This window comes from Carlito syrichta, unplaced genomic scaffold (assembly GCF_000164805.1).
Source record: "Carlito syrichta isolate Samal-C Ts95f unplaced genomic scaffold, Tarsius_syrichta-2.0.1 Scaffold302535, whole genome shotgun sequence".
Taxonomy (NCBI): Eukaryota; Metazoa; Chordata; class Mammalia; order Primates; family Tarsiidae; genus Carlito; species Carlito syrichta.
The window spans coordinates 173,822-200,398 of NW_007246631.1; the positions used below are offsets into that span (position 1 = coordinate 173,822).

Genomic DNA, 26,577 nt, shown 5'->3' on the forward strand with positions numbered 1-26,577 from the left:
ATGTAGCCTCTGTGAGTCTAAAGTGGGTCCTCACATGGGGCTGCTGCTCAGTTCCTTCGACATTAGGCAGAAGGAAGGGGACCGCCAACAGAGGAACTAAGATGGACAAAGAGAGAAACAGTGACGGGAGTAAGAACCTAGATGCATTTAGATAGACCGTGGGAGAACAAAATAAGAGCCATGTTAATAGGCTAAAAATCCCAGAGAACTCAGCACATAAACTGAGAGAAAGATTATACGAACTTCAGACTTGGGCAGTTTAAGAATGCATTTAAATTTTCTAGGGTAACCACCGAAAGAACAGAAACAGAGCATATGGTTTCCAAACTAGTCGTGGGAAGAGAAAGACGAAAAATAATTATTTCAAAATAAGATAAGAAGCATAGGAAAAGTTTGAGACATAGTTCAAAATAAGAAGTAGAATTTATAAATCTAGTATTGCTAGCTATAATAAATAAAAATAAGCTTACTTTAAGAAAATCTCAGTCTGGACATTTTTAAGAGACCCAGCTCTATGTTGTTTATAACAAACATCCAGAATACGGTTCTAGAGAGGCTCACAGTAGTATGATGGGAAAAGATGCAGCTGGCAAATATGAATCAAGAGAAAGCTGTTCTGACTACATTAAAACAAGTTAAGGCAGAAAGTTCAGAGAGAAGTGTCAAAGATCAAAATTTAATTCAGCAGGAGGAAAACAATTGTAAACTTCCATACTAAACAGAGCTTGAGGACATATTTGAGTGCGGTCTACCACTTATGGCCCATGGAAATGTAAAAGGCACTCTATTCCTATTCCTATAGTTTATTACCATAGTCTGAGATGGGGTTAGCAATTTTTTCTGTAAAGATAATACCTATTTCAAGCCTTGAGGGCTACACAGTCTCTGTTGCTACTATTCAAATCTGCCACAATAGCATAAAGGCAGCCATAGACAATATGCAAAAGAATGGGTATGGTGATGTTCGAATAAAACTAAATTTATAAACACTGAAATCTGAATTCCATGTGGTTGTTGAGGAAACAGGCAATGAGCCAGGTCTGGCCTGCAGGGTGTGGTGTGCCAGTGCTGGGCTAGCCTTCTGGGTTTACTCATAGCCGACTCCCTCACAGCAAGGGCCTCCTCCACACCAGCCTGGGGGACACCTTCGATGCCTCTCTTGGAGCCACTTTTTCAGGGCTTGGCAATTTCTATGCAAAGTCTTCATATATAGATAGTGCTTTATCTTTCACTGTGAGAAAGTTTATTGCCAATTGTTTTTTGCTGCTTTTCCAAATCCTTAGCTATCACAAGCCCATATCCTTGAATCAAAAACCTTGGGCCAGATGTCCTTTGGACACACTCAGATTAGTAAATAAGGCTGTTGTTCCTGAGAAAGACACAGAAATTAGTAATAAAAGGAGATAAATTTGGAACTCTTAGGTCATAAAGGGTTGGCCAAATATTCCTCTTCAGTAATCAATTAGCCTACTAACATGGCAACTCTCCTGAGTAAGTCCATCATTCATGGTCTGTTATTCTTCTTTATGCTATAACATATACTTACAGTGTTACATAGTTTTTTCCTATTTTGCTGATTTTTTTAATTCCTTACAAATAGAGCACAGGTTCCTTCTATGACCAGGAGGTGTGTCTGATCCTCTTTGCACAGACTCACAACATTCTGACTTTGGAAAGATGCTAAATGCCTTGGCTCAAACCTGTGGAAAGTTGTTTGAGCAAGAACTTTGACTCAGGAGCAGTATATCCTTTTGCTTTCCTTTGAACTGAAATTTGATTGCTAAGAAATACCATTCATTGATAAATATTTGTCGTGTCCATGGTACAATGTACCAGCTGACGCAAAAATCAGACAAGTTAAGGCTCGCAGCATCACCTGCCTCAAACATGCTGACTCTGAGTGTGTCCTCAGGTGAGGGGCTGACCGTGGTTCAGATCAATGCTCACAAGTCCCCTGTGACCCTGTGCTTCAAAAGCTTCAATGGTCAACCCTGGTTCAAGAGCTTCCACTTGAGACTTTAATCTGTGTTCTTACTTTACTGATTTGGGGCACAAGGAAAGCAGAAAGTGGACAGAGGGTAGACATTTCTGAAAGGGCCCCCGTGTGAAACACTCTCTACATACCTGGAGACCCAAAGTACCTCAGGGTCACCTCCTGCGTCTTCACCTCTCCAGCCACATTTTTTGCCATGCACTGATAAATGCCCTGGTCAGTCTCCTGTGTGTTCTGAATCATTAGGGTTCCATCGTCCAGCAAGTTCAAGCGGGAATCTGTCTTCATGCTCAGCTCATTACTATAAAGACAGAAATCTGGTATGCACAGGTGTTTAACGCACAAGGAGCTGTCTGGGCAATCCCCAGTGGAGGGCTTTCCTCCTCCAGGAGCACCCCCAGCCTCCCCAAGAGTACGTGAGCACATCCCAGATGAGATCAATGTCTCACCTCCCAGGAAACTCTGCTTTCCAACAACCTCTGACTTAATCAGCATTTCTGAAAATAATGCCCATGTATTTGCATCTCTATTTCATTCACATTCTTATCTTTATTATTCACGTAGTCAGTCTCCCCAAATGTTTAAAGTGGTCCAAATTCCAAAGGAGAAATCGTTGAACATTGTGGAAAGATTCAAAGGAAAATTCAGAATTTCTCTGTTTCTGATGAACTGAATAAAAAGGATTGAAACACACTGACACTACTAACAGCAAAAGATACACCTTGCTGTATTTTAAAAAAAATAATGCCTGCAAGCTGCCGGTGGCCTCCCTTTGGGATATACCATTAGCTCCATCCCAGGCGCCATGGACTGGTGTCTTTATCCTCTGAATGATACAGTCAGTTCTAAACAGCAATGACCTCTCTCCTGGGCCCCTGCACCTTTGAGTGCACACAGGTGCACTCTGGACCACACAGACACCTTTGAGAGGTGTGGCCCCTTGGCCCTGTGACTCAGCTCCTCGCCTCTAGCCCCCAGCTCACCCAAGATCTCCCTCCAGCACCCATTGTATAGAAGCATATAAAGAGGAGACAGGTGAAGTTGGACGTCCCTGAGATCACAGTCTACGGCAAGGGTGCCAACAGCGCAAGGAAAGCCACACAACCAAGCCATGTGGGAAGGCAGATCATTGAGACTGACAAGGCTACCTTAAAATAACAGTCCATTTCCTCCTTTCAGGTCATTAATCAACTTCATTGTGGAGCAGGACTTCACCTCAATTTCCTAAGAAGCCAGCAGAGTCTGAATGAGGCCCAATTATTCATGCAGAAGGAACAACACCAGACTGTGTGAAAGCATATCCCCATGACAATGCTCATAGAATCCTATACACAGGCTCCTAAATTGGCCAGTGCCCATCCTCTCCCACACCTTCCTCAGGTCCTCCTGTGCCTGGCACACATCTGCCCAAAGGGAAATCTGTCCTAGGTCACAGGGTTTGCTGGATGAAAGCAACAATCAGCTCAGGCCAAACAAATGAGACAGCTTTCTGACATGGCCTAATCCCCTCTCATAAACATAGTGAGCCAGCAGGTAAGACTGGACATCAGGAGAGATAGGTAGTCAGGTAAGGCTTGCCATTAGGTGAGATAGACTGGTAGATGAGGTTAACCACCAGAAGAGGCAGGCCACAAGGTGAGGTGGGTCATCTGGTGAGACAGACCAGCAAGTGAGGCTGGCCATCAGATAAGGTGGGCCAGCAGGTGAGGTTGACCATCTAGTGATACTGGCTGGCAGGTGAGGCTGACCGTTTGGTGAGACAGGCCAACAGGTGAGACAGACTGCCAGGTGAGGCAGGCCAACAGGTGAGGCTGACCATCTGGTGAGACAGGCCAGCAGTTGAGACTGACCATCTAATAAGACAGGCCAGCAGGTGAGGATGACCATCTGGTGAGACAGGCCTAAGGTGAAACAGACTGACAGGTGAGACTGACTATAAGTGAGGCAGGCCAGCAGGCCAACAGGTTATCCTATGAGACAGGCCAGCAGGTGAGGCAGTCAGCCAGGAGGCAAATGGGTATATGGCAGATCTCCAACCCAGACATCCGGCCTCAGGGCTCTGGCTCTCCCATATTCGGTTCTGAGGTTTAATGTTAGCATCAATTTTTTCACTTATGTGAGGGTGGAACCCCAAAAATCCCTGGAATTTACTTATAAAAAGTTGTATATTTAGTCTTACACGTTTACACATCAGTCACCTTCAAAGTACTCTCCATCTGATGCAATATTAGGTTGATGCATAACCTCTTGGTGTTTGTTTGGGGTTAGGCAAACTGCGATGTGGAGAGTTTGTCATTTGGAGTGACAATGTTATGCCTGTGAATGTGCCTTGGGTTTGTGGATTTGAAAAAAGTTGGGGCGAAAGAAAATGGAGTGTCAAGTGGAAAAAAATGGACACTGCCCTCATAATCTTCTGTTTGAGTTTAGCAGAGGAGTAAAGGCAGTGGAAGTGGCTCAAAACATTTGTGCCGTGTGCAGGGAGAATGCCAGCAGGAAAGAACAGCAAGACAATGGCTTTGCCATTTCAAAGATGGCCACTTTGATCTGAGTGATTCTACACGTTCAGGAAGATCAGCGGGTTTTGATGAAGACAGTTTCAACACTGTAATCCACTATGATCCATGTTAGTCAACCTGGGAATTGTCACACGTGATGAACCGTGACCAGTCAACCATCGTGTGACATTTGCATTCCAAGGGCAAGTGAAAAATGCTACAAACTTATGCATCAACCCGATATGCCTATCGAGATGTTTCTTCCACTGCAGAAAACAGTTTTTCAACATGTGAATTTTATGCCCTTCTAGTGCTTCTGTTGTTTTCGTTTTACTTCTTCCACATCGGCCAAACATTTCTCTTTGAGGGCTTTTTCCATCCAGGTAAACAAACAAACAAAAAAGTCACTCAGAGCAAGACTGGGTGAATAGGGAGGGTGGGACATAGGGAGTCATGCTGTTTTTTGGTCAAAAACTGTTGAACACTCAGCATGGTGCAGGTAGGTGCCTTGTTATGGTGGAAGAACCCATTTATCACATCTCGGGACATTTCTACCCCAAATTGGGAGGTAGCCTTCTCAAAATTTTCAGATAAGAACTTTGGTTGACCGTTTGATCTGGAGGAACAAATTCCGAGTGTACTATAAAAGGCATACCCTCCAAAAGATAATTCTGGGTTTTTTTGGGTTCCCCTTGGAAAATGTAGATGTGAAGGCTTTGAGCTGAAAGTATGCTTTTCTGCCTTTTAAATGTACACTTCTTAATATTTCAGAATTCCTCAAGTGTTCTATTCTGGATTTAAAATCTCATCCACATTGGAGCTGTCCAAGACAAGGAGACATCTGAAGAGTGGGACAGTACCTTACATGTTTCCTGCACAGTGCTGGGTCCAAGGTCAATGTGACCTTATGGTTATGAGGGTAACACAGTCTAGATCGGGAGCAAGCCTCTGCAGTCCACCTAGGTATGACACATCTTCTGACGCTGGCCCTGATATCTCTGGAACGCCAACGTGCAGGTCTCATGGTCACCTCTTCTAGGAATAGAACTTTACCCGAGAGCCAAGCCTTATTTGCTTCTGGAGTCTGAAATGATGACTCTATCAGTGGCCTTGAGTATCATGGGGCTGATCTCAGAAGTTTGAAACAATGACTCCACCAGTGTCTGGTCTGTCTGGCCCTGTGTATCACAGGGCTGATCTCAGAGATATCCTCCTTGCTCCCTCATGACTAAACACAGCCAGAGGGCAACATGCAAATGCCAGGACCTACAGTGAAGGTCTCCATTATCAAGTGCATCCAGTTGTCCTTGGGAGGACAGAGTTGAGTAGTGATGCCAAGGTGGCTTTATCTTAGGATTTCCTTTTAAGAATTCACTTCCAAGGGTAAGCTGGAAAGTGCTTCACTTCAACTCAGATGAGGCTCAGCAACCTGACCCAGGTCCCCTCTACTGGCCCCCACCAAGAGCCTTCAAGCAGCCTGACGCCATTCCTACCAGCACCTCTGTTGCCGGCACCATGAGTCCTGCCTTGCTCACTCCCCTGCACATTCTGCACTCCCTTTCCATCTCTCTTCCTAGCCTCCATCTCCTCTTCACCAACACAAGCCCAGCTCCTGCACACAGCTGAGGAAGGGTGCCCCCCAACACCTGGGCTCACACATGGGTTTCAGCGCTGGCACACAGGTAATGGCCAATTTGCAGAATTTCCCTCTGTCATGTGTGAGTGACCGCTATTGGGAATGGGACCCTCTTAACCTGAACAGGCCCCACAAAGTGTTTGTGGAAGGAAGGGGAGACCTCCTTTTGTTCAGGAGGCAAATTAGATACACACAGAGTTGAGTGAACCTATGATGACTCAAGGGAGCATGTCAGCGGCTACTCTGGCGCTCAGGTCTCCCTGAAGACGGTATACCCAGCAGAGGACAGGGCCACTCTACACCCATTTGGGTCTGGTCACAATGTCCCCAGTCAAGGCCTGCCAACACCAATGACCAGAAGCCAGAAGCTGCCAGCCAGAGCACAAGCCGCAGCCTGAGGGAAGTGGGCAAGACAGAAAAGCCAGCCAGGCTCTCCCTCCAGCTCCAACCCCAGAAGGGACAGGGGTGACGTGCTGATAGGGGAGAATGTCTCAGCTATCAGGGAAGCCCAGGGTCATTCAGAGGGGCCCTGGCCAGAGAGTCATTTCTCCTTACAGTGGGTGTGTAGACCAGAAAAGCAAAAGAATGTTCTCTTTTACACGTTTCCCTACATGGAGGAGGAAGATTGAGGTGGGGGACATAAGGGTGGTAAGATGCAGCTCAGGGCAGGGGGCGTCCAAATGCAATTCCAAGGGAAGCCTGGGCATTTCCATCCAACCCCAACTTACTTGTTTCGCAGCCAGATGATCTCGGGTTTGGGGTTGCCTTCGGCTCTGCAGGTGAAGTACACAGTGTTCCCTGAGGTAACGTCTGCGTCCTGGGGCTCTGATGTGATCCGGGGCCTTTCTATGCCCAACAAGAAAACAAAAATCTTCTTAGTCTAAAGCTATGACATGAAAATAAATAGGAGCCTATGCGAGTCCCTCGTGTTCAGGAGAATGCCACGAATGTCCAAAAGCAACCCTGAGCCATTCCCAAGTGCCACTGCAGATTGCAGCCACGTGAAGGCCTTGGCACTGCCATGCTCTGAGAACCTGGAGAGAGCAGACATGGAGCCGGTTTCTGGCAAGCTTCAAGTGACTGCCTTCAGGGTTCACAAGGCGCTTTAAGGAAGCAAAATGCCTGTCAGAGTGAATGCTCCACAGGAAACTATGTACAGCGAATAAAATAACAGAAATAATCCTTTTGAGCTAAAGCAACCTTGGAAGAATAAAACTCTGAAGGCACAGGCAGATGGCAGACACCAAAGCCAGAGCATCTCCCATGCCCTCCAGAGATGCCCCCACCCCCCACTTCCACCCCAAGGAGGAGGAAGAGAGGCCTCTCCTGCCTCCTGCATGCCCGGAATTCCACGTTCTGCCTTGTGAGACCACCTGGGGGCTGTGGTCCTGGAGCGCTGGTCCCGGGGGCCCCTCTCCTGAGCTCCAGGCCTGTAGATGAAGGGAGTTCTCCTCGGCAACCAGGAAGGAACCGGTTGGGAACAGGGCAATCCTACGTCCCATTCTCTGCCTTGTCACCTCAGTGTGCTCGTCTGGCTCTCATGTACATGCTGTGAGTATCACAGAAGAAAAAAACACAACCACACCCACACGTGCCCTGCACAACATCTGATATCCTGTGGGTGCAGACTCTGCTTGGCGCTTCTCCTGCTTCTCAGAAGCCAAGGGAGAGACCCTCCACTTGACATGGGGCCCAGCCAACTTGGGCTGCTCCTGTATTGTCTCCTTCCATCTTCTAAAACGGAGGGTGGCTGTGCCTGCGTCTGCCGCCCGGTCTGGACTCTGGCAGCTCTAACGCACCCGTCACCCCACATGAATCTGGGTATTGTGTCTCCTCTTTCCACTTCTCTGTGGCTCTGGGACCATCTGCCTCAGAGGTTCTCACTGACACAGCCTCTCACGGGCCTCCTTATCTCCCTCATACACTCCCCTGATCCATTCTCCCCACGGCTGCCAGAAAAATCTTTCTAGAAATAAGCTTCATTCTGGCGTTTCTCAAGCCCTCCCACGTCTCCCTATCACTATCAGACTAAAAGAAACCTGTCACTATTATTTCCATTCTTCAGGTTGTGCAAACCTTTAGATACACTAAAACCCACTAAACCATATCTTAAACAGGGTGAGGTGCATGGCATGGAAACAATACTTCAATAAAACTGCCATAAAAATAATAATAGCTATTGACCAACAGAACAAAACATGGAGTAGAGTAAGTATCAAGGGGTCTCAAATGACACAGCCTCAGCACAGCCCCTGCAAAAAGGGGAAGCTGTGAGTGGTTTCTTGGAAAACCACCACAGGACAGAGCTAGCTCACAGGAATATTAGCTGCAGGACAGCAGGCTAGGCCCGTCCACAGCAAGTGATGTAGGTCTTAGGCCTCACTGACCTCAGCAGGTCCCTTCTGCCGGGGACTCATGGGGCAGCTCCTTCTGCTGGAGCCATTCCTGGGAGCTGCTGGCCACTAATGCTGCAGAGATGTGGGCAGAGCTGGGGTCCCCAGTGGACACAGGCAGTGCTGGGAGGGTCTGCAATGGGATGGAGGGCCTTTCTTGCTCCCTAGTCTAGAAACTCGTGTAGTGTTGCCCACCCCAGCCACCAGTTAATGCTCAGTTCTAGCTGCCCCTTCTGCAGTTTCTTCAATAACAGAACATCAGATATATTTAAAACTTTTTTAAAAACCCAACTATGTATTTGTTATATTACAAAACCATCACACAGGAAAATCCTTTCACCTTACCAAAATAAACACTAATACACGTTATGTGTGTGGATGTTTTTGTGCGTGTATGTGTACGATGTTATGAAATTCTAGGAATCAAAATAGTGTCAGAATGATGATGAGAATAAAACCAACACAGTCTGAATGCCTACTACCATCTGCCAAATACCACACTAGTCATTTAAATTTTTAGCTCCGATGTTTACAATAGCTCACCAAGAGTTGAGGATCCTGCTTTTACAAAAAAGAAAACTAATGCACAGAACGGATTTTAAAACCCCTGCCTAGACTGCACCATTAGCCAGGAATAAAGTCAAACTCACCTCGGGCAATGTGACACTCCTGTCATTTCTACCCCTGTCATTTCTACCACACGCAGGTGGCCTTGCTTGCAGCAGACAGTCAATCCCAAAGGCAGATCATTGGGGCCCCTGGAGCCACCTTGCTCCCCTGACTGTTCTGTAAACCCCTCCTGACACAGTGCCTCCAGAGGATAGTGCCCACAACTCTGAGGGGCGGGGAGCTGCATCTTTCCCCAGTACTTACACCTCTCCGGCCACCTTTTATTTTTTATTTTATTTTATTTTATTTTTTGAGTTGGAGTCTTACACTGTCGCCCAGACTGGAGTGTAGTGGCCGCTCCCAGCCACCGCAGCCTCGACCTGCTGGGCTCCGACGATCCTTCTGCCTCAGCCTTCCAAGTAGCTGGAACTACAGGCATGCGCTACCACACCCGGCTGATTTTTTTATTTATTGTAGAGATGAGATCTCGCTGCCCAGGCGGGTCTTGAACCCGCGGGCTCAGGCAATCCACTCACCTCAACCTCCCAAAGGTGCAGGATTACAGGCTGAGCCACCGAGCCCGGCCACCTTTTAAATGGCCCCATCTACCTGGCTTTCTACGTGAGTGCAGGATCCTCTCAATTCCAGAGACTGGCTGCTACACAGACACTGACCTGACAGGTGCTTATGCTCCGGACAACTTCTAGGTATGTGGCATGATGCAAATAAGTGAAATTTACAGATAAGAAGACAAGAAAACACATCTATAAAGGGACAGAGTTTATACAGTTCTATAAATGATGACAAATGCAGCTATTCGTGGGGCAATTTATAAAATGTACTGGTTTTTCATTTTCACTAATGTTTTTACTATTTAAAAATAATGATGATGTTTTGGTGGAAGAATGGAGACACTATTTTAGCAACAGAAAAAAAAGTGGAAAAAATAATGAAAAGAGCTGAACACTCTAGGCATTTATAAGGAAAATTCTGCCCTGAAATCTCAGGCAGGCATGTCCCTTTCTTCTGATAATGTTTACACTGAGGTGTTACAAACAAACAATGGCACAAAAAGCTGCAGCATACATGAGCTCCTGGGTAACCACGGCCAGGGGAGAATACAGGGCTCCCCCCACCCCCAATGAACACCCACCCAGAGTCTGCCCAGGGCCCTCGGATCCCAGCGTCCATCTCCACAGACAAGTTCTGCCAGTTGGGCGGCTGCAGCCCTTCGTGGGGGGAGGAGTGAGGCAGAGACAGAAGCAGTGTGTTGCCCTCGGCTCCTTTTTGCAGGATAACCTGCAAGGGGAACTGTGTATGACCAGGTAGTTATATAGTCTTTTATAGATACTACAGGGCAGGGCTTCCCTGACAGACCTTGTCCAGGACTCAGCCGTGATGGCTGAGACACATTCATGCCAATGCCAGGGATGGAGCCCAGGCCTGGGGCCACTCCCTGCCTCTCATGGGTCATCCGGGCTCACTCACCACAGTTCAGCTCTTCCGGAGTGATTGTCGCCACGGACCGTCCCTGAATGCGTCTGGGATATTCACAAGTGGCAGCTGCCTGTGCATTCCCTGACTGGGCGTAGGTTTTCAGCAAATCCGCCAGCCACAGAATTTCGCAGTCACAGTGAAGTGCATTTGAGTCCAATCGCCTGTGGAAGAAGCAGCCGGTGAGACAGGGTGGTCCATCCACTCAGACAGGGGTGTGAGGTCCTGGATCACCAGCCTGTGGGCACTCGACGTTGGGATGGGACATGTCTCATACGAGAGAATCTGAGACCCAATCTGACCCGACTGGGGAAAGTGAAGAAGAGACTCACATGTCAAGAGTGGAAAATATACTCAAATGACACCAAGAGGCGATGGTGTCATAATGAAAGGCTGATAAATGACAGACACTGTGGGTGTTGAGTTCAAAGCATAGGAATAAGCACTGGCTAGACAGGTTGGGGAAGCTTGTGGAAACAGGGAGGAGCCTTTCATAGAAATCAGTGGCACCGTTAAGAATCACAGCTGCCAAACCATCTCCTTCACTCAACTCTCAGCACGTCGTGGGCATGGCAGGATGAGATATTCTTCCACTCTGTCCTGAAACCTCCCCTGAGGAAGAGTTTGAGGGCTGAACTGCAATCTGCTGGTTGGGGTGTATCCTCAAGCCTCATGAGGTCTGAGCTATCCTGGAACCCTGTTGGTAAAAGTGTCACAGGCCACCCAGCACACTTGCCTCAACAAGGGTATAGGTAGGACGTGCCTCCACCCTGGGAAAGACCACTCTTCCTGCACAAAAGTAAGAAGTTGTCTTTGGAGAGAGAGGAGTTTCCAGTGGGAAACACTAGCTATGGGCAAACGTGATGGGAGAAACTGGCACCTGGTTCTCCATCACACAATGCAATCATGTAACCAAAAACTACCTGTACTCCCCAAAGCTATTAAAATAAAAAATTAAAATTAAAAAATTTTTTAAAAGTAATAAAACGAAGAAGCAGTGGCAACTGGTACCTGGACGTGCTCACTAGCAAACCCAGTGAGGCGGCCCATGTCTCTGCCCCACAGAGGGGGGCTGAGAAGCTGTGAAGTGCCCCACCCAGGGTGGTCACAGAGCTTGGGATGGCTGTGTGGCTGTGCCCTGGTCCACCTCTATGGGTTGGCATTGGCTCTGGGAGGGGGATGATGAGGACATGAGCCCACAGGAGACCGGGGCACAGCGCTGACCACATGACTGGAATAGCCATTGCCTCAGTAAGCATGAGCATGTCTCGGGACAGGCAGGACGCGCCCATGTGTGTGGTCCTCAGGTGAGGAGGCTGTGAGGCAGACGGGCAGGAGCTGGCCCAGAGCACCCAACACATGCTTCCCTTACCCCACAGTCCATGGATGAAAGTCAGTGCAGGACCATGGGAACAGTACAGGAACTCAGATGGGCATGATGGGGTGCATGACACCTGGCATGTCCTTCTAGGCCGAGCAAGTAGCACAGAGAACCTGAAGAACACGAACGACCCACTGGCCCCTGCCTGCTCTGAAGTAGAAAAGGGTGACTTGCCAGGGCCTGGGGAGGTGGGGCAGGCAGCAGGGGCCTCCTGGGACTGGGGATCCCGGGGAAGCGAGGTCAGAGAAGGCTCCGGACACACGCAGCCGGGACACTGTGGGCCCTCTGGACACAGCACGAGTAACCTGTCATGGAATTTCAATCTAGGGTATTACTGTGTACACAACTCTAGAAAGTGGGCAAACAGCAGGGAAGGAGTGTGTGCCAGACATCCAGAGGCTGGAACAGGGAAAGGCAGCTAGTTGTCAGTACAATCTGGACTCAGTTTCACCCGTTTGCCCTGGACTTTCTAGAGCATTTATCTGGTCATTTCCTTCTACTCTCTCCTATCTGTCAAACGTGGATGAAGTCATCCCATCTTCTACCTAGAATGTACATTTTTAGTTTGGCTGGTGATACCTTCAGCCTAAGGGGAAAAAATCATAAGTAATTATGAAACTCTATGCCTTATTCTATTTTATTTCACTGAAGGGATAAAACAACAAGAGAGCACTCTGGGGCTAGGCTCGTGTCTTGGTGTTTTCTGTTTCTTCCTTCGGTCTAGTTCATTGTAGACACTCAACAATGTTGAACTGAAAACAATGGCTTCAAGACCATGAGCAAAACAGAAAAAGGATACCGTACAACTTTTTTCTATCAGTAATAACGCCTTAATTCTATTATAACAAATTACTCAGCATAAAGAAAAACTATCGAACAGTACAGAGATGCTTTCTAGACTGGTTTTATTTCCACCAGTAAAATAAGTACTGGAATTAAGACTTTATTTAGAGAATTTAAGGATGATTTTTTAAAAATATCTGACTCGCTTATAAGGATTAATTTATTGCCACGTTGCCTGAGTCAGTTGTTTTCTGCTTTGCTTTCTGACGGATTCAATCCAGGCTCCATGTGTGCACACTCTTTCACAGTGCATATTCTAACTGTTATACACACTTCACAAGACCCCCCAAAAAACCAAGGAAGCAGATATATAACAGGGAGAAATAAGGCTTCGCTGAAAAGGTAACACAAAGGGTATTATACTCACAATCTTTTCATGGATTCCAAGTGATTAAATGTCCCTGGAACTAAATGTGAAATCCGGTTGTTATGTAAAAATCTGTTGAAAGAAATATTTTAACAAATCAATTTTTAAAACTATGTCTTAAATGTGTAGAAAAGAACAGAAGCCATCAAACAGATCAGTTTTTAAAAACTTCCCCATGATTACATGTATTAATACAAATGAATTTGAGAACAATGTTATTTAGTCCAGCAAAAATGTGAATTTTTTTCTGTTTTGTCACCATTCCCAAATAAAGAGAAAATGGTTAAGTCCTACTTCTGAACTGTTAGACCAGGAATGCGGATTTTATACCAAGACAGTTTTGGGGTATTTAAAAGCTATTGACCTTAACTCTATCAAAGCCAATGACCAGAGGGCTGGGCTTCAAGAACTAAAAATGAAAATTAAGGAACAAAATGCAACTTACAGCCTTTCGAGCTTTGGTAAGTGTTGAAATGATTCTGGGTCCAAAGTTTCTATCTGATTGAAGTGCAGGTATCTAGAGGTGTTTTAAGACAGAAAAAATAATAATTTAAAAAGTTTGATTTTCTTTTCAGATCAAGATTTTCTGCTCAAAAATTTCGTCAAGTCGTTTCAGATTCCTGTGTCAGTCTATAGCTATACCACCCTGAATGCCCAATCTCGTCAGATCAAATCGATATGTCAACAGGCAACACTCTAGATTTCCCACAATGTATGGAAAACAGCTGAAATAATCAAATAGGATGATTAAATATGTGGGTGCAGACATACTGAATTTCCTTCACACTCCCAAGGGATGGGAGATGATGCCCCCCCATCCCCCGTGCATTCACCTACAAAATAAATGGAGCTTTAAAAAAACAAGAAACAAAAACATAAGCAACATAATCTTAATGACGGCACATATATAAGTATCTGAATACCTTCCTGCAAGTCTTTTAACTTAAATATGAATTTGGCAGAAGTATAATCATATACTTTAATTTGATTTAATTTAATTTTTTTCCATTTTAGATATCTCCTTACTTTCCATAACTTACACACTTTTGGTATCACTAATTGTTTCTAATTTTCCTGAACACTAATTTTCTCACTTTGAAAGTGTGTTTTTTTTTTCCTCTTTGGTCAAATAGTCATTCTTCCCCTGGAGAGCTTCTGTAGGGAGCCCCTCCTGCCCACACACAGAAGAAGAGAGTTCTCATCAGGCATCTACCACAGGCAGGAACAATTTAAAGGACTACCTCTTCAAGAGACCACAGTGAGGAACAGAACCAAAATGCCAGCAGTTACACATCTTCATTATAAATTCCAAACCTAAAACTCATGCGCAATGGTCACTTTTGTTAACGTTTTGAGATGACTGTAGCCGCAAGGGCACCAACGTTCCTTTGCTGGGCCCTCCCTGGGCCAACTCACCAGGCAACATTGCACTGCCAGGCAGCATTGCACTGGCCACTCTGAGTCTCTGTGGACACCTGCGGCCCTTCCTGAGACACTGGCCCTTGTGCCCTCCTTACCCCTCAACTCAGGACAGGCCTGTGCTCAGTAGCCTTTCACACAAGGATGAGAAATGTTGGGGGGAGAAAAGGAATTAGAGCAGGACTAGGAAGAAAAGTACAATCAGTGACTATCGCAGGAGGGTGTCTGATTCAAAGATCCCAAAGGAGAAGAATCAGACAGAAATCTCCAGAAACGATCATGGAGCCTCATGCATGCCAGGCATTATGTTGATAAAGTGCTTGTGGCTGAGGCCAGTTGGTGGACAAACAAGTGACACAACACTATCAACACACAGTTGTTGTGAGTTGCTCAGAAGAGATTTCAGTCTAGCCCAGGCAGGCTGGGGTCAATCTCCAACAAAGCCTAATAGGATGAGCAGAGGCTGACCTAGGAAAGAAAAGAGGGATATGCCAAATCCCCACAGAGGTTTTTAAAATTCTTCTCCCTAGACTTCATAGTGCAGGCTGGCCAGGAAGAAGGTTGAGCAGGTGGGACTCAGGTACTCGCCTTAAAAGGCGCTGAAAAAAAACCACCATCAGGGGTTCAGACTCCTAGAGAAACTAGGACTCCAGCAGTCTTGGATGTCATCCTCCCCTTCTGAACAGTTGAGGAAATTGAGGACCAAAGACAGGAAGTGGCTCCCCAAGTACAGTGACGTCATTATTGAATTCAAGTCCATGTTCCTTGACTTCAGTCAGGTGTGTTTTTTAACACGTGCCCATGCCTTGCAAGGAGTCTTTCTAGATGAGAGATGCTTAGTAGACCCTGGCTGCATCCGCAGGCTTGTGCTTTCCTGTTCCCTTGCAGCTGCTAAGAACACATAACTTGGATGGTTCAGATCTGGAGAGGGACTCCAGGGATGAGGATGGAGTTAGCAAAGATCCAGCACCCACCGCCCCTCAAATGTCATGGGGAGGATTGGAACCAAATTTGGTGGACAAACTGACCCCTCCCTAGACAGTGCCCTTCCTGAGGGTGGAGGCCAGCCCTCCCTCAGAGGCACTAGGGCATTTCCTGAATGAAGTCATACATACAGGGGCAGAGGCCCCGACTCGCCTAATCCTGGGTTCTAAAGGCAGCTCAACCACAACATCCAAATTTTTAGGGAGGAAATCCTACCTGGAAATGCCCACATGCCACTCCTCTTGCATTCTTTCTCCCATGACCTGGCCCTTTTCTTCTTAACACAACACAACTCACCTCCACATAAAAGCAGACGAGTCTCTCCTGATTCAGGCAGGATTTTAGTCATCGGCTATGACCATGTTATTTGCCCCCATGCATAAAAAAATGTGTTACATCCAAGAACTTGTTCCTTCGTAAACTATCCCTATGTCTGGTTGCTTCTAGATATTTCCATATGTTGTTGCAATGACCTGCTCTCTTTATATCCTTCTCTCTGAAGCAGAGATTATATAGCCCCTGATCTAACACTTCCTCCCGAATATGTTCACATCCTGTTTATTCTGGCAAATAAATACTGATTTAGAAAACAAACAGCAAGAGGACCTCAATGCACACGGTCCCAGGGTGGGCTCTCTTTCCAGCCAGGCCTCCAATTCTCTGAAAAGATCGCTGTGCCCAGTCAAGCAATGACACATGACATCAAATAAACAGCTGGTACAAAGAATGTCACCCTGCATTACCACAAACAGCTGTTTACCATCCATGTTTGTAAAACTGTACAACAACTTGAAACACCTCAGGAACTGGTTCAGCTCACTGAGTGAAAAGGGTGACTGGCCAAGCAAACAACCCCCTCAGAAAACCTCCTTTTAACCAAGGCATTCTATTGAAAATCCACATGCTGACTTCATAGTGAAGTACAACTTCTCATGTGGTCAAAGAAACAGAACACTTAGTTTCACACTACATATGCTAGCTAGAACTACAAGGAATAAAAGGCTGCTTTTTCCCAAAATAATGACATCATGATTAAAGAAATTAAACTGCATGTGTTCACAGTCACACACAAGAAACAGCATACGAGGAAAGGAGCCTCATGATCCCACACCACCCTGGATGCTCCTGGGAAAGACGTATTGCTCTTATTTGTCTGTATGTCTGTCTTTCCTTTCAATGATGACACGGGGAATCAATCAGTGATGATGTCCCTGGTATCCTCAGTGCATGGCACAGGGCCTGGGCTACTATGGAGGAAACCCAGCAGATGTCTACTGCGGGGTGGAGGGAGGGTTGGCCAAGGGGGAGGCTGGGGACGTGGCGAAAAACGAGTTCATGATAGCCTTGTCATTGTCATGCACATACTCCCTACACCCCGTATAGTCTAGGCATGCATCGTGCAAACAGCAAACTTAGTCCATTTTCCCTACGAGAGGTAAAAGGGGAGGTGGTATCCAAGAAACTGAAGCATGGAAGAGAAAGGACACTTACAGTTGCTCTAGAGAGGCAAGTCCCTTAAATGCTTGCCTGTCAATTGACTGGATCTCATTCTTGTACAAATAGCTGAAACAAGAAACATTGGGGAATATTAGCACACGAACAGAAGGCCAAACTACAGGTGGAACAGAGGAATTAAATCGACACATGGAGACAGTTTTAAAATTAATGATCGTATTAGGATGCAAACAAAACATTTACACAGTAAGTACAGTTTCTCTCATGAGGGTTGCCCTTCCCTTAAACCTCAAGTGGCTCCACAGCAGCTGGCACACACTGGAGGTGATCACACCATTGCTACGTTTGCCAGGTAACTCAGACTCGACGACTATGGCTAATGCGCTTCTGATACTGCATTTGTTTCGAAGCCTGAAGAAAAAAGTGTTTTCCCACAAAGATGTAAAATGCATTGATTAGAAGATTCTATAACAGTTCTGATATAATCCTAAAATACCTAGAATAATTTGGGGATTATACCGTAAGAAGACTGAATGTGCCATGAATAACACCCACCTACAATCCAGCGTTATACAACAGAAGCAACAAAGCCCTATCAAAGGAGTCACGTGATTAGCCTGCAGTCTGTTTTTGTGGCCCACAAGCTAAGAATGGTTTTTATATTTTTAAATAGCTGAAAATTTCAAAAGAGAAATTCAAACTAAATTTGAATGCCAATGTCGATCTGCTGGAACACAACCACACTCACAGCAAACTGCCCATGGCTGCCCTTGTGCTAAGCGGCGAAGCTGGTCAGTTGTGACAGACTCTGCAGGGACAACAGGGTCAAGCATGCATGGCCTATCCTGTTCAGAAAAGTTTGCTGAGCCCTAAACTAACTGGCTGAGGGTGAAAACCTCCACAAAAGGATCACATTCCAAAAGGAGCCACGAAGACGTGCATGCCGCATCCACCTGTCTTGGGCATGGCTTGTGTTAGCCAGGTCTCCTCACACCACAGCTCTACAGCAGCGGGTCTCTGGGGACCCCAGGAAGGCAGAATCACAGATGCTGTCTATGCCCAGAACAGAGAGACCCACCACTGCCATTTCTTCTAATCCGCTTGGCTTCGTCTCTGAGGTAGGCAGACGGGCAAGTCTCAAAATTCACACTTTTGAAAACTACCTTTCAGATCAGGCAGACACTTCTCTTCAAACTGATTACTCACTAGCTGGGTTTTACCTACCTGTTCCATGAAATAAACAACAAATTTTTGTCCTGATGCTTGTAATTCTACATACTTCATTTCCAGAAGGGCAGTGTGTTTTACTGTATTTTAATTAATAATGTGTGGTACAGGATCCCATTTAACAAGACCTGCATTGGTGTCTTTACCTGTTGCAATCCATCTAAGTAGATGTCGCTTCTGCCCTCTGAAAGTTTGGTTGTAATTCTCAAAGAATTCCAAGCCTTGACATAAACCAGCCAGAGTCCCCTTATGAGTGACAGCCGCATGCCCAAAACAGAGGCCTGGCATGGCAGTTATTCTCCAGGCTGTATGGGTGGAATCCTTGAATGGTCACTTAATGCCTGTCTGACCTTGAATAAGATATCAATCTTTCTGTGACTCCGTCTCTTCCTCTGTAAAATTGACGGAATCACGGAGATTAAATCTCTCTCTCTCTCTCTCTCTCTCTCTCTCTCTCTCTCAGAATACAGCCTGTTACATAGTAACTACTGTTCAAGTGTGACTTATTACTGTTATTTCTATAAAAGACAAGTTAAAAGTAAGTTTGTGTGCCTGTTTTTAAAAAATCAAATAGCAATGAGAACATCACTTTACATGCACTCTTAAAAAATGAGAGTAAAGCAATCTTTTTAAAGAATTCGTAAAACAACTGAGTCAAACTAATGTATGAATATATGTTTATAAAGACATTGGAACAGAATTTGTTTTCATGAGAATAGGTGGGTATTGATCATCAGTTGATAATAAATTATAATTTTCTACTTCATCATAGAGTTGACCCTTGAATATGAGTTGTAATTAACTCAAGAATTAATTTCATTATTAGGAAACATGAATTAAAGAAAAGGCTTATTTCCTGGAGTTCTAAGAAATATGAAATACTCTCAACTTCCAAAAATATGCTTTGATGCTGAATAATACACAAGACAAAAATAATCGATAAATTTCAGGAGAGTTGCTAAGCATTTAAATTACTGTCTACACTTACACAGTTTCCTAAACCACTATTTATCCTAATGTACTCTCCCAACGAGATCTGAGAAGGAGGTTGGATGAAGGGGTCTTCCTGGGACCCCCTCTGCACAGCCCACTCTCTCCCTCGTCTCCAGTCAATTTCTAAATCATGAGCCATCCCTCTTCACCACCAGCCCACTCTTCATCCCACCCCAGGGAGCTCTCCGTCACTGTGGGGTCCTCACTGTTGAGACCCCAAGAAAGTATGACAGCGAGAGAGGGGAGGAAGTTATACATGTGGGGGCTCAGAGTACACTGCTCAGCATAGGAGGTCAGACACCTACTTTTAAAATACAGTGCCAGAGTGAAAAACAGAGCATCCCAAATGACTTAACCTTGAACATGCCAAAAGCAAAAACTAAAATATAAAACAAACTATTACACATACACACACACACACACACACACACACACACACACACACACACACACACACACACAAAGAAATGTCGCTATCAGTTGACTGAATCTACTTTCCAGGAAACAAAAGCCCTCTTCTGGAACCTGCACAGCACTTAAAATACCAGAAAAAAATAAAAGTAAATAAGCAAAATCTCAAAGAATAAGCAGAAGCCCTGATTCTCATTTTAAAAACAAAGGACACGCTACAGCTAAAATCAAGAGATTTCAGAGTATAGTCAACAATAAGACCACTTTAAAAAAAAATTAGCATACAACATTTAGGTTGTTAAGATATATATTTCCAATAAAAATAGATGATAAAATCCTTTATTAACTGCCTGTTTTTGAAAAGCTACTAAGTCCTGAAAATAAAAATAATCTGCTGAAAGCACAGGAAGCACACTTCTACCCTGTCAAGAGCCCAGGTGTCATCTCTGTGTTTTTCTAAATCCTTTCTGATTCTATAATAGGTGTGTGTGAAGGGAACTAAACCAGATCCTTTGCTGGGAACACACTTTCTAAACTACAAAACTGACTATAGCAAGCAGAATATGTTTTAAACGATAATATATAAGTTAATTAAAATCAGTTTTTAAAAATAAAATTCAGCTACCTAAAAATAAGAAGAGATAAAATCACTTGGAGGAAGACAGGAAAATTTGCAGAAATTAGTAACATTTCAAAGGGATTAGTAGTTTACATTTTACATTTCACCTACAGTTAGAAAGGCAATAGGACACTATTCTGAGAGCTGATATTTTGCAAAATGTATAACAGCTGTTCATATTGGTATGTGATCGCCTCCCATCTCAAGAAGCATGGGTACTCCTTGAGTGATTTTCAGAAGAGGTGTACTGTAAGTTTAATCAGCCTATTTTACTTAAGGCTTACAAGTTGCACACACACAAAAAAATCACATAACGTAGCACTTTGTATCGATGGCAAGCTATTAAAAAAATCCCAGACCAAACTTGACTTACCTTCTGAAAACAAATCTTCTTTAGATGGGTATATTTACAATAATTCAAAACCTAGTTATATACTTAAATATAGACAGCATAAGCTTTTAGGTTAAAGAACTGAATATTAACTTACAGATATTTTAAATTTTCCAAGTCTTCAAATGCTCCATTAGGTATTCTCTTGATCTGATTATTATTGAGAAGCCTATGAAAGAGTGTCAATAAGAATTAACAAAAACAAAACTTCAAAATTGTCTTAAGATTCCTAGAATCTTAGAAAAGGTCATAAAATGATTAAGCGACAGACTTTATCATCTACACTCAATAAATGCCACATCGACACAGTAAATACCAGTTTTAGTGTATGACCCTCATGGCAAATTTGTCCATAATGAGTGTCCATATCATGCTAAATTTTTTCAGCTCTATATACCATAAAGAAGTAACTCTTTTCTGCTATACAAAGGAGTATATATCTCTATCCTGCTATCTCTCAGATTTCCTACTTTAGCCAGGACTGTGGCCAATTTGAAGGAAATCACGAAAGCATGGTAGTCTAGGCAGACATGTCATTAAAGGTGGTGGTCGTGTGCTCAGTGCACAGACAAGGACACCAGGTCACCTTCCCTCCAAGGTCACACAGAAGACAGGTGGTCCCTGCCCCCCACGGCCCTGCACCTAGCTAACATTTTCAATTCTAGAACAAAAGGGATGCCAGCTTCCCATGCACTGATGCTTTCTACAGAGCCAGGGGTCTGAGCAGCCACATTGGACGCTGTCCCCACTTGCTCCCTCCACCACCCTGTAGGGTCTAAACACTGGGATACAATGGAGCAGCTTTGACCCCTTGCCTAAGTCCATGCCCAGTTCAGGAGAAACCCTATTTTGTACAACATTGCCACGGAGAAGGGGACAGAGAGCTCAGAAGCCAGCCTGCCCCAGTGGTGCTGGAAGTGGTGCTGGAGAGTCTCACTCACATGAAGGCAAGGGAAGTGCCCCGTGGTCAGCAAGGGTCCTACCCAATGTGCAGCAGACGGGCACACAGATGTCCGACAAGATGGACAGCGTGTACAATACTGGTATCTAGTGCACATTCCATCCTCATTTCCCTTCTCTGCTTTCCCCCATTCATGCTCCCGATTATGGATAATGAGATCTACCAACAGGAAAATGGCATAATGATTTATGTATATTTTTTATTCATTCTCAATAGAATGTTTATACTCACAATGTGTTCAAGTTCCTCAGCCGCTTGAATGCCCCAGATTGTATCTCTCGAATTCTGTTAAATCGAAGATCCCTGTGAAGAAATAAGAAATGCATTTATACATGAAAAAACCTACAATCATCTCTACTCTTTTGCTATTCTTAAATATAAGTGCTTCAAAATGGTGACAAGGGATTTAAATCACTCAGTTTACTCCTTGAACGAATTGTGTCTTCACTGAGGCTAAACATTTATCTGGATGACAGGACAATGGTACCACATTATAGAATTTTTTAAAACAATAATTATGGGGAGATAAAAAATCATATCAACCACCTAATCAGACTACCTTTGGTCAACCCAGTAGAAATTTAATGTCAGAAAGTCTTGGGATAAAAAAACACGAGTTAGATAAGCCCAGATTCAAGAAGAGTCACACACCTCAGCAAATTGTGCAAATACTGTCATATTTACTCTTATAATTTCATGCACTGGAATTCAGTTCTTCAGTTATCTACCTAAAGTGCTATCTCAGTGAAGTTAAGACTGAAGGTCTTAAAACCACGAAGGTAATTCAGCATACAAATTGGGAAAATTTGCTCTCTAATAAATGAGTTTTGCCCTAACGACTCTAAATACACTGTTACAACAGTTATTTATGTTTTGGGGGTCAGGGGAGGATCTGAATGGTCCAGGAGAGACCAGAGAGCTTTCCAGAATAGACACTGAGACTGAAGTTGGGGCCGGCCTGGCAGAAGGAGAAACACTTTAATCCTGTGGAGGTGATGCTCAGGCAGACAAAGTAAGGAAGACCTGGCTGAGGAGTCATAAGTCCAGACACAGGACAGACAGCCAGTGCCAAGGGCCTGAAGGTAACTATGTGAAGTGAAGCCAGGAAGGGACATTGGTTTACCCTCTTAGCAGGCCCATCTCTATCATGAATGAAAAATCATCAATTTAACAGGTATGAAAGCCACTGAAAAATAAGGAGAAAGACCACTTTTCTTATGAAGTAGAAAAATTAAAATTTCTTACTCACAGGTCTAACTCTTTCTAACACAGTCCAATAGGGACTTTTTTATGTTACATCTCCCCAAAATTCAAATGTTGAAGTCCTCAACCCCAGTGCCTCAAGATGTGACTTTATTTGGAGACAAGGTCGTTACAGAGATGATCAAGTTAAAATAAGGTCACTAGGGTCTCTTACAGCATTTGTTGAACTCTTAAAATGTTTACAGTCTTTTAAAGAATCTGATTTTTCTGAGCCAATTTAATCACTGTCAGTGATGTATGGAATTGATTCCAGTTTATAGTTCAATAAGAAGCATCTCAAAAAGAATTTGTTTGAGTCACCAAAATTAACTGTGTTAAGCTTATGTTTAGGAGGCAGCCAATGAAATGTGGTCCTACCTAGCACTGTCTCCTTGCTTTGGGTCAAGTTCTCAGGGAGGAGAAGGAAAAGGTGGGCTCCCTGTATCTGCCCACACAGACCTTCACGGCTGTCACTCCAACCAAGCCTTCTCATCCTAGGCCACTTTGGAATTTAAACATAATTAACTTGTATATGTATTGCATGCTAAAATATCCATATGTTGACATGAGAGTTAACTAAAATGTTATTAAAATTAACCTGTTTCTAATATTTTAACAAAAATACTAGAAAATTTTAAATGACATAAATGGGTTGCATCATATCTCTGTTGGATGGTGCTGGTCTAGTTTAAGGAGTTATTTCACAACCTGTTAATACAGTCAGACCACCTCTCCAACACTCTTAGGAAGATAACCGTAAAAAGATTTCTACTAAGAAGCCAAAAAGACTTCTACTAAGAGGTTCCCCTTCTCTACAAAGGAAGAATCTTAGCAGAGAAAGTAAAACAATAAAAAGAATTGAACTGCAATTCTAAAACTGAAAAGTATGACAACCGAAATGAAAAACTCATTATACAGAGTTAATTTATTGAATATTGCAGAAGAGAGTGAACTTGAAACCAAACATTAGAAATAATCAATCTGAAGAACAGACATAAAAAAAGTTTATATACCCAATATTTATATACATACATCTGTCCATATGGTTTATGTGTATCTTTTAAAATTTTCTGTCTGATACCACAGCACATGAAAAGTAGTTGAAAGAACCATCACCATTACCAAACTGGAGTGTGTGTCTATGGTGAGCTGACCTAAATACAGCCACATCTGCTCACACTTTACTTTAGGGAACTCTGAACCCAGAGAGACAAGCCGAGGCAGAGAAGACACCAAGAGGGGAAGAGGAAACCACCTGCCATTTCTGGTGTGAACCTCAAATTCAGCATCACAGAGGCAAATCCCAAAGGCCGATCTTTCACCTGAATTGACTCTCACTTGCAGGATGCTAAGGGGTGAGTAGGAGGAGGAGTCTGCCTCCAGAGAAAAGACTAGAATCCTCCGAGGCTCTGTTCTCAGCAGGGTCCCTGTCTGGAGCAGCAGCAGCAGCAGCACTTGGGAGCTTGTTACAAAAAGAAACTTCTGAGGCCCACTTAAAATCTACAAAGTCAGAAACTCTGAGGGTGGTCCCAGAAACAACGTAGGTTTTACTCAACCTTCTGGGTGATTCTGAAGCAAGGTCAAGTTTGAAGCCACTGCTTCAGGAATGCTGAAGATATAATACAAACAGACAGTACGTATGCATGTCAAGCATGCACATACATGTGAGTAGATATAGGGAAGACATGTGCACACACCTGCACACTCACACATACGACACTAGGAACAGGTGCACCACCTTTCCTCTGCATTTCCTCCATTCCTATCCTCCACCCGTGACCGACACAAATGCAAAAGTAAATCCTCCAATTTAGAAGTGCTTACTCGCCTTCAGGCACCCTGGCTCATGCCTGTCATCTCAGCACTTTGGGAGACCGAGGTGAGAGGATTGCCTGAGCTCACAGGTTCGAGACCAGCCTGGGCAACTTGGCAAGACCTTGTCTCTATAATACATCAAGAAAAATTAGCCAAGCATGGTGGTGCGCTCCTGTAGTTCCAGCTACTTGGAAGGCTGAGGTGGGAGGATCGCTGAACCCAGCAGGTCGAGACTGCAATGTCCATAAGCATGCCACTATACTCCAGTCTGGGCGACAGAGTGAGATTCCAAGTCAAAATAAATAAATAAAAGTGCTTATCCAAGTGTATAAGCACCCCCCCCCTTTTAACCTTTAAAAGAACATCTGCACATGGCTGGCAGACAAAATCCCCAACTTTAAGAATGAGTATGGAGGCTCATTCGCTCCCTGTACTGTGCATTTACATAGGATTCGATTATTTGACAGGTAGAATTATTTTAACAGTCGTAATAAATATTTTCACAAATAATCCTAACTAGAAAAAATCTGCCCTGAACTTTAAAAATTAAAGAGTATCTCAAAAACTCTCCTCAGCTCCTCCCTGGGGTTCTGGGGTCCCAACCCCCACAGTGGCGCCTCCCTGCAAGCGGCTGAGGGGCACTGTGAGCAGTCGTGGGCACCGTGGGCAAACGAAGCCACGGCCCCTGCTCTGCACCACATGCTAATGAGCAGACCATCTTGTCATCTACCACCCACAGCCTGCAGGACCACTTTCCCAACAAGCAAGGAGTACTGGACACTCCCTCCATGAAGCTGGTATGCTGAGAGAATGAAGACAACCTCTAGAAAGTTCTGAGAAAGCCAGAGGTGGAGTGATTACCGAAACAAGTCAAACACACATGAACATGAAGGGCTGATGTCAGATGGCATGTATCAACTTTCCGCTGAAGCCAGGACCAAAGCCCCAGGAGACTCCCACGATGCCACCCCCTACCAGAGTGAGCACAGACGGCATAAAACCCAGTGCCCCAAACAGAAAACATCAATGATAATAAGCACTCAGGGGCAAGGTTACAGAAGGACACAGAGTAGGTGTGAGAGAAGCGCCTAATACACCAGGAAACTGCAAATATTCGTCCTTAACACCTCTACAGTTTAGCAGATCTCAACAGTCATTGAGGATGTCAAGCATGTATCAGGTGGCAACCCTGAATTAAGCAGGCCGGGCACTAGCAGACACATGGTGTGCATGGGGAATTGCTCCAGAGCTCCCAGAAATGACGACTGTGGAGTGAGGCCATGGCCTGCTCAGAGGAAAGCAAAGCAGCGTGCTGGGGAAATGGCCAAGGGCGTTGAGTGAGGCACATTCAACAGGCTGGCTGAAGCAAGGGAGGAGGGAAAGGAGAGTCTGGTTAGAAGGAATTCCTTTACTTGGCAAATAAGAATTTAGAAACCAAGAAAGAGTCGGTAATTGGCCCAAACCAGTCCATCTGTAAGTGGCAGAACTAGAAACACAATCAGAATCAGCCCAGGGTTCCTCTCGCAGCACAAAATTGCTTCCCACTGAAGCCTTTTCAAGGAGGTTAATGGTCACTTGTAGAATCTACATTTACGTTCAAGATTCTTGCCAATGCTGTAGCAGAGCTTCTGACCTACTTAGAGAACGTGGGAGCCAACATGAGCCCTCTTGAGTCTAGAGAATGGCCTGGAATAACTATTAAAAATGAAATATGCATTTTTCTTTTTTCTTTTTTTGAAATATGCATTTTTCAATTCAGAGTCTCAAAAACAGAACTCAGGTGCATGTATATTTTACATTTAAGAAGGTAGAAAGCTTTAAGTTTCTAAATCAAGGAATCAAGTTCTTT

The 26,577-nt window shown here is 44.5% G+C and overlaps 1 protein-coding gene across 1 annotated transcript in view; it reads right to left on the minus strand.

The window, feature by feature from the left end:
- PXDN (peroxidasin) overlaps nt 1–21,973 on the minus strand; it is a 53,475-nt gene extending 31,502 nt beyond the window's left edge. Inside the window, exons 1-8 of the mRNA XM_021711730.1 lie at nt 21,903–21,973; nt 20,808–20,879; nt 17,106–17,177; nt 13,657–13,728; nt 13,212–13,283; nt 10,615–10,784; nt 6,853–6,970; nt 2,125–2,294 (exon numbers count right to left, since the gene is read on the minus strand). Coding sequence (XP_021567405.1) covers nt 2,125–2,294; nt 6,853–6,970; nt 10,615–10,784; nt 13,212–13,222 — 469 coding nt within the window. The 5' untranslated portion in view covers nt 13,223–13,283; nt 13,657–13,728; nt 17,106–17,177; nt 20,808–20,879; nt 21,903–21,973. The remainder of the gene's footprint in view (nt 1–2,124; nt 2,295–6,852; nt 6,971–10,614; nt 10,785–13,211; nt 13,284–13,656; nt 13,729–17,105; nt 17,178–20,807; nt 20,880–21,902) is intronic.
- Between the last annotated feature and the right edge of the window lie 4,604 nt (nt 21,974–26,577).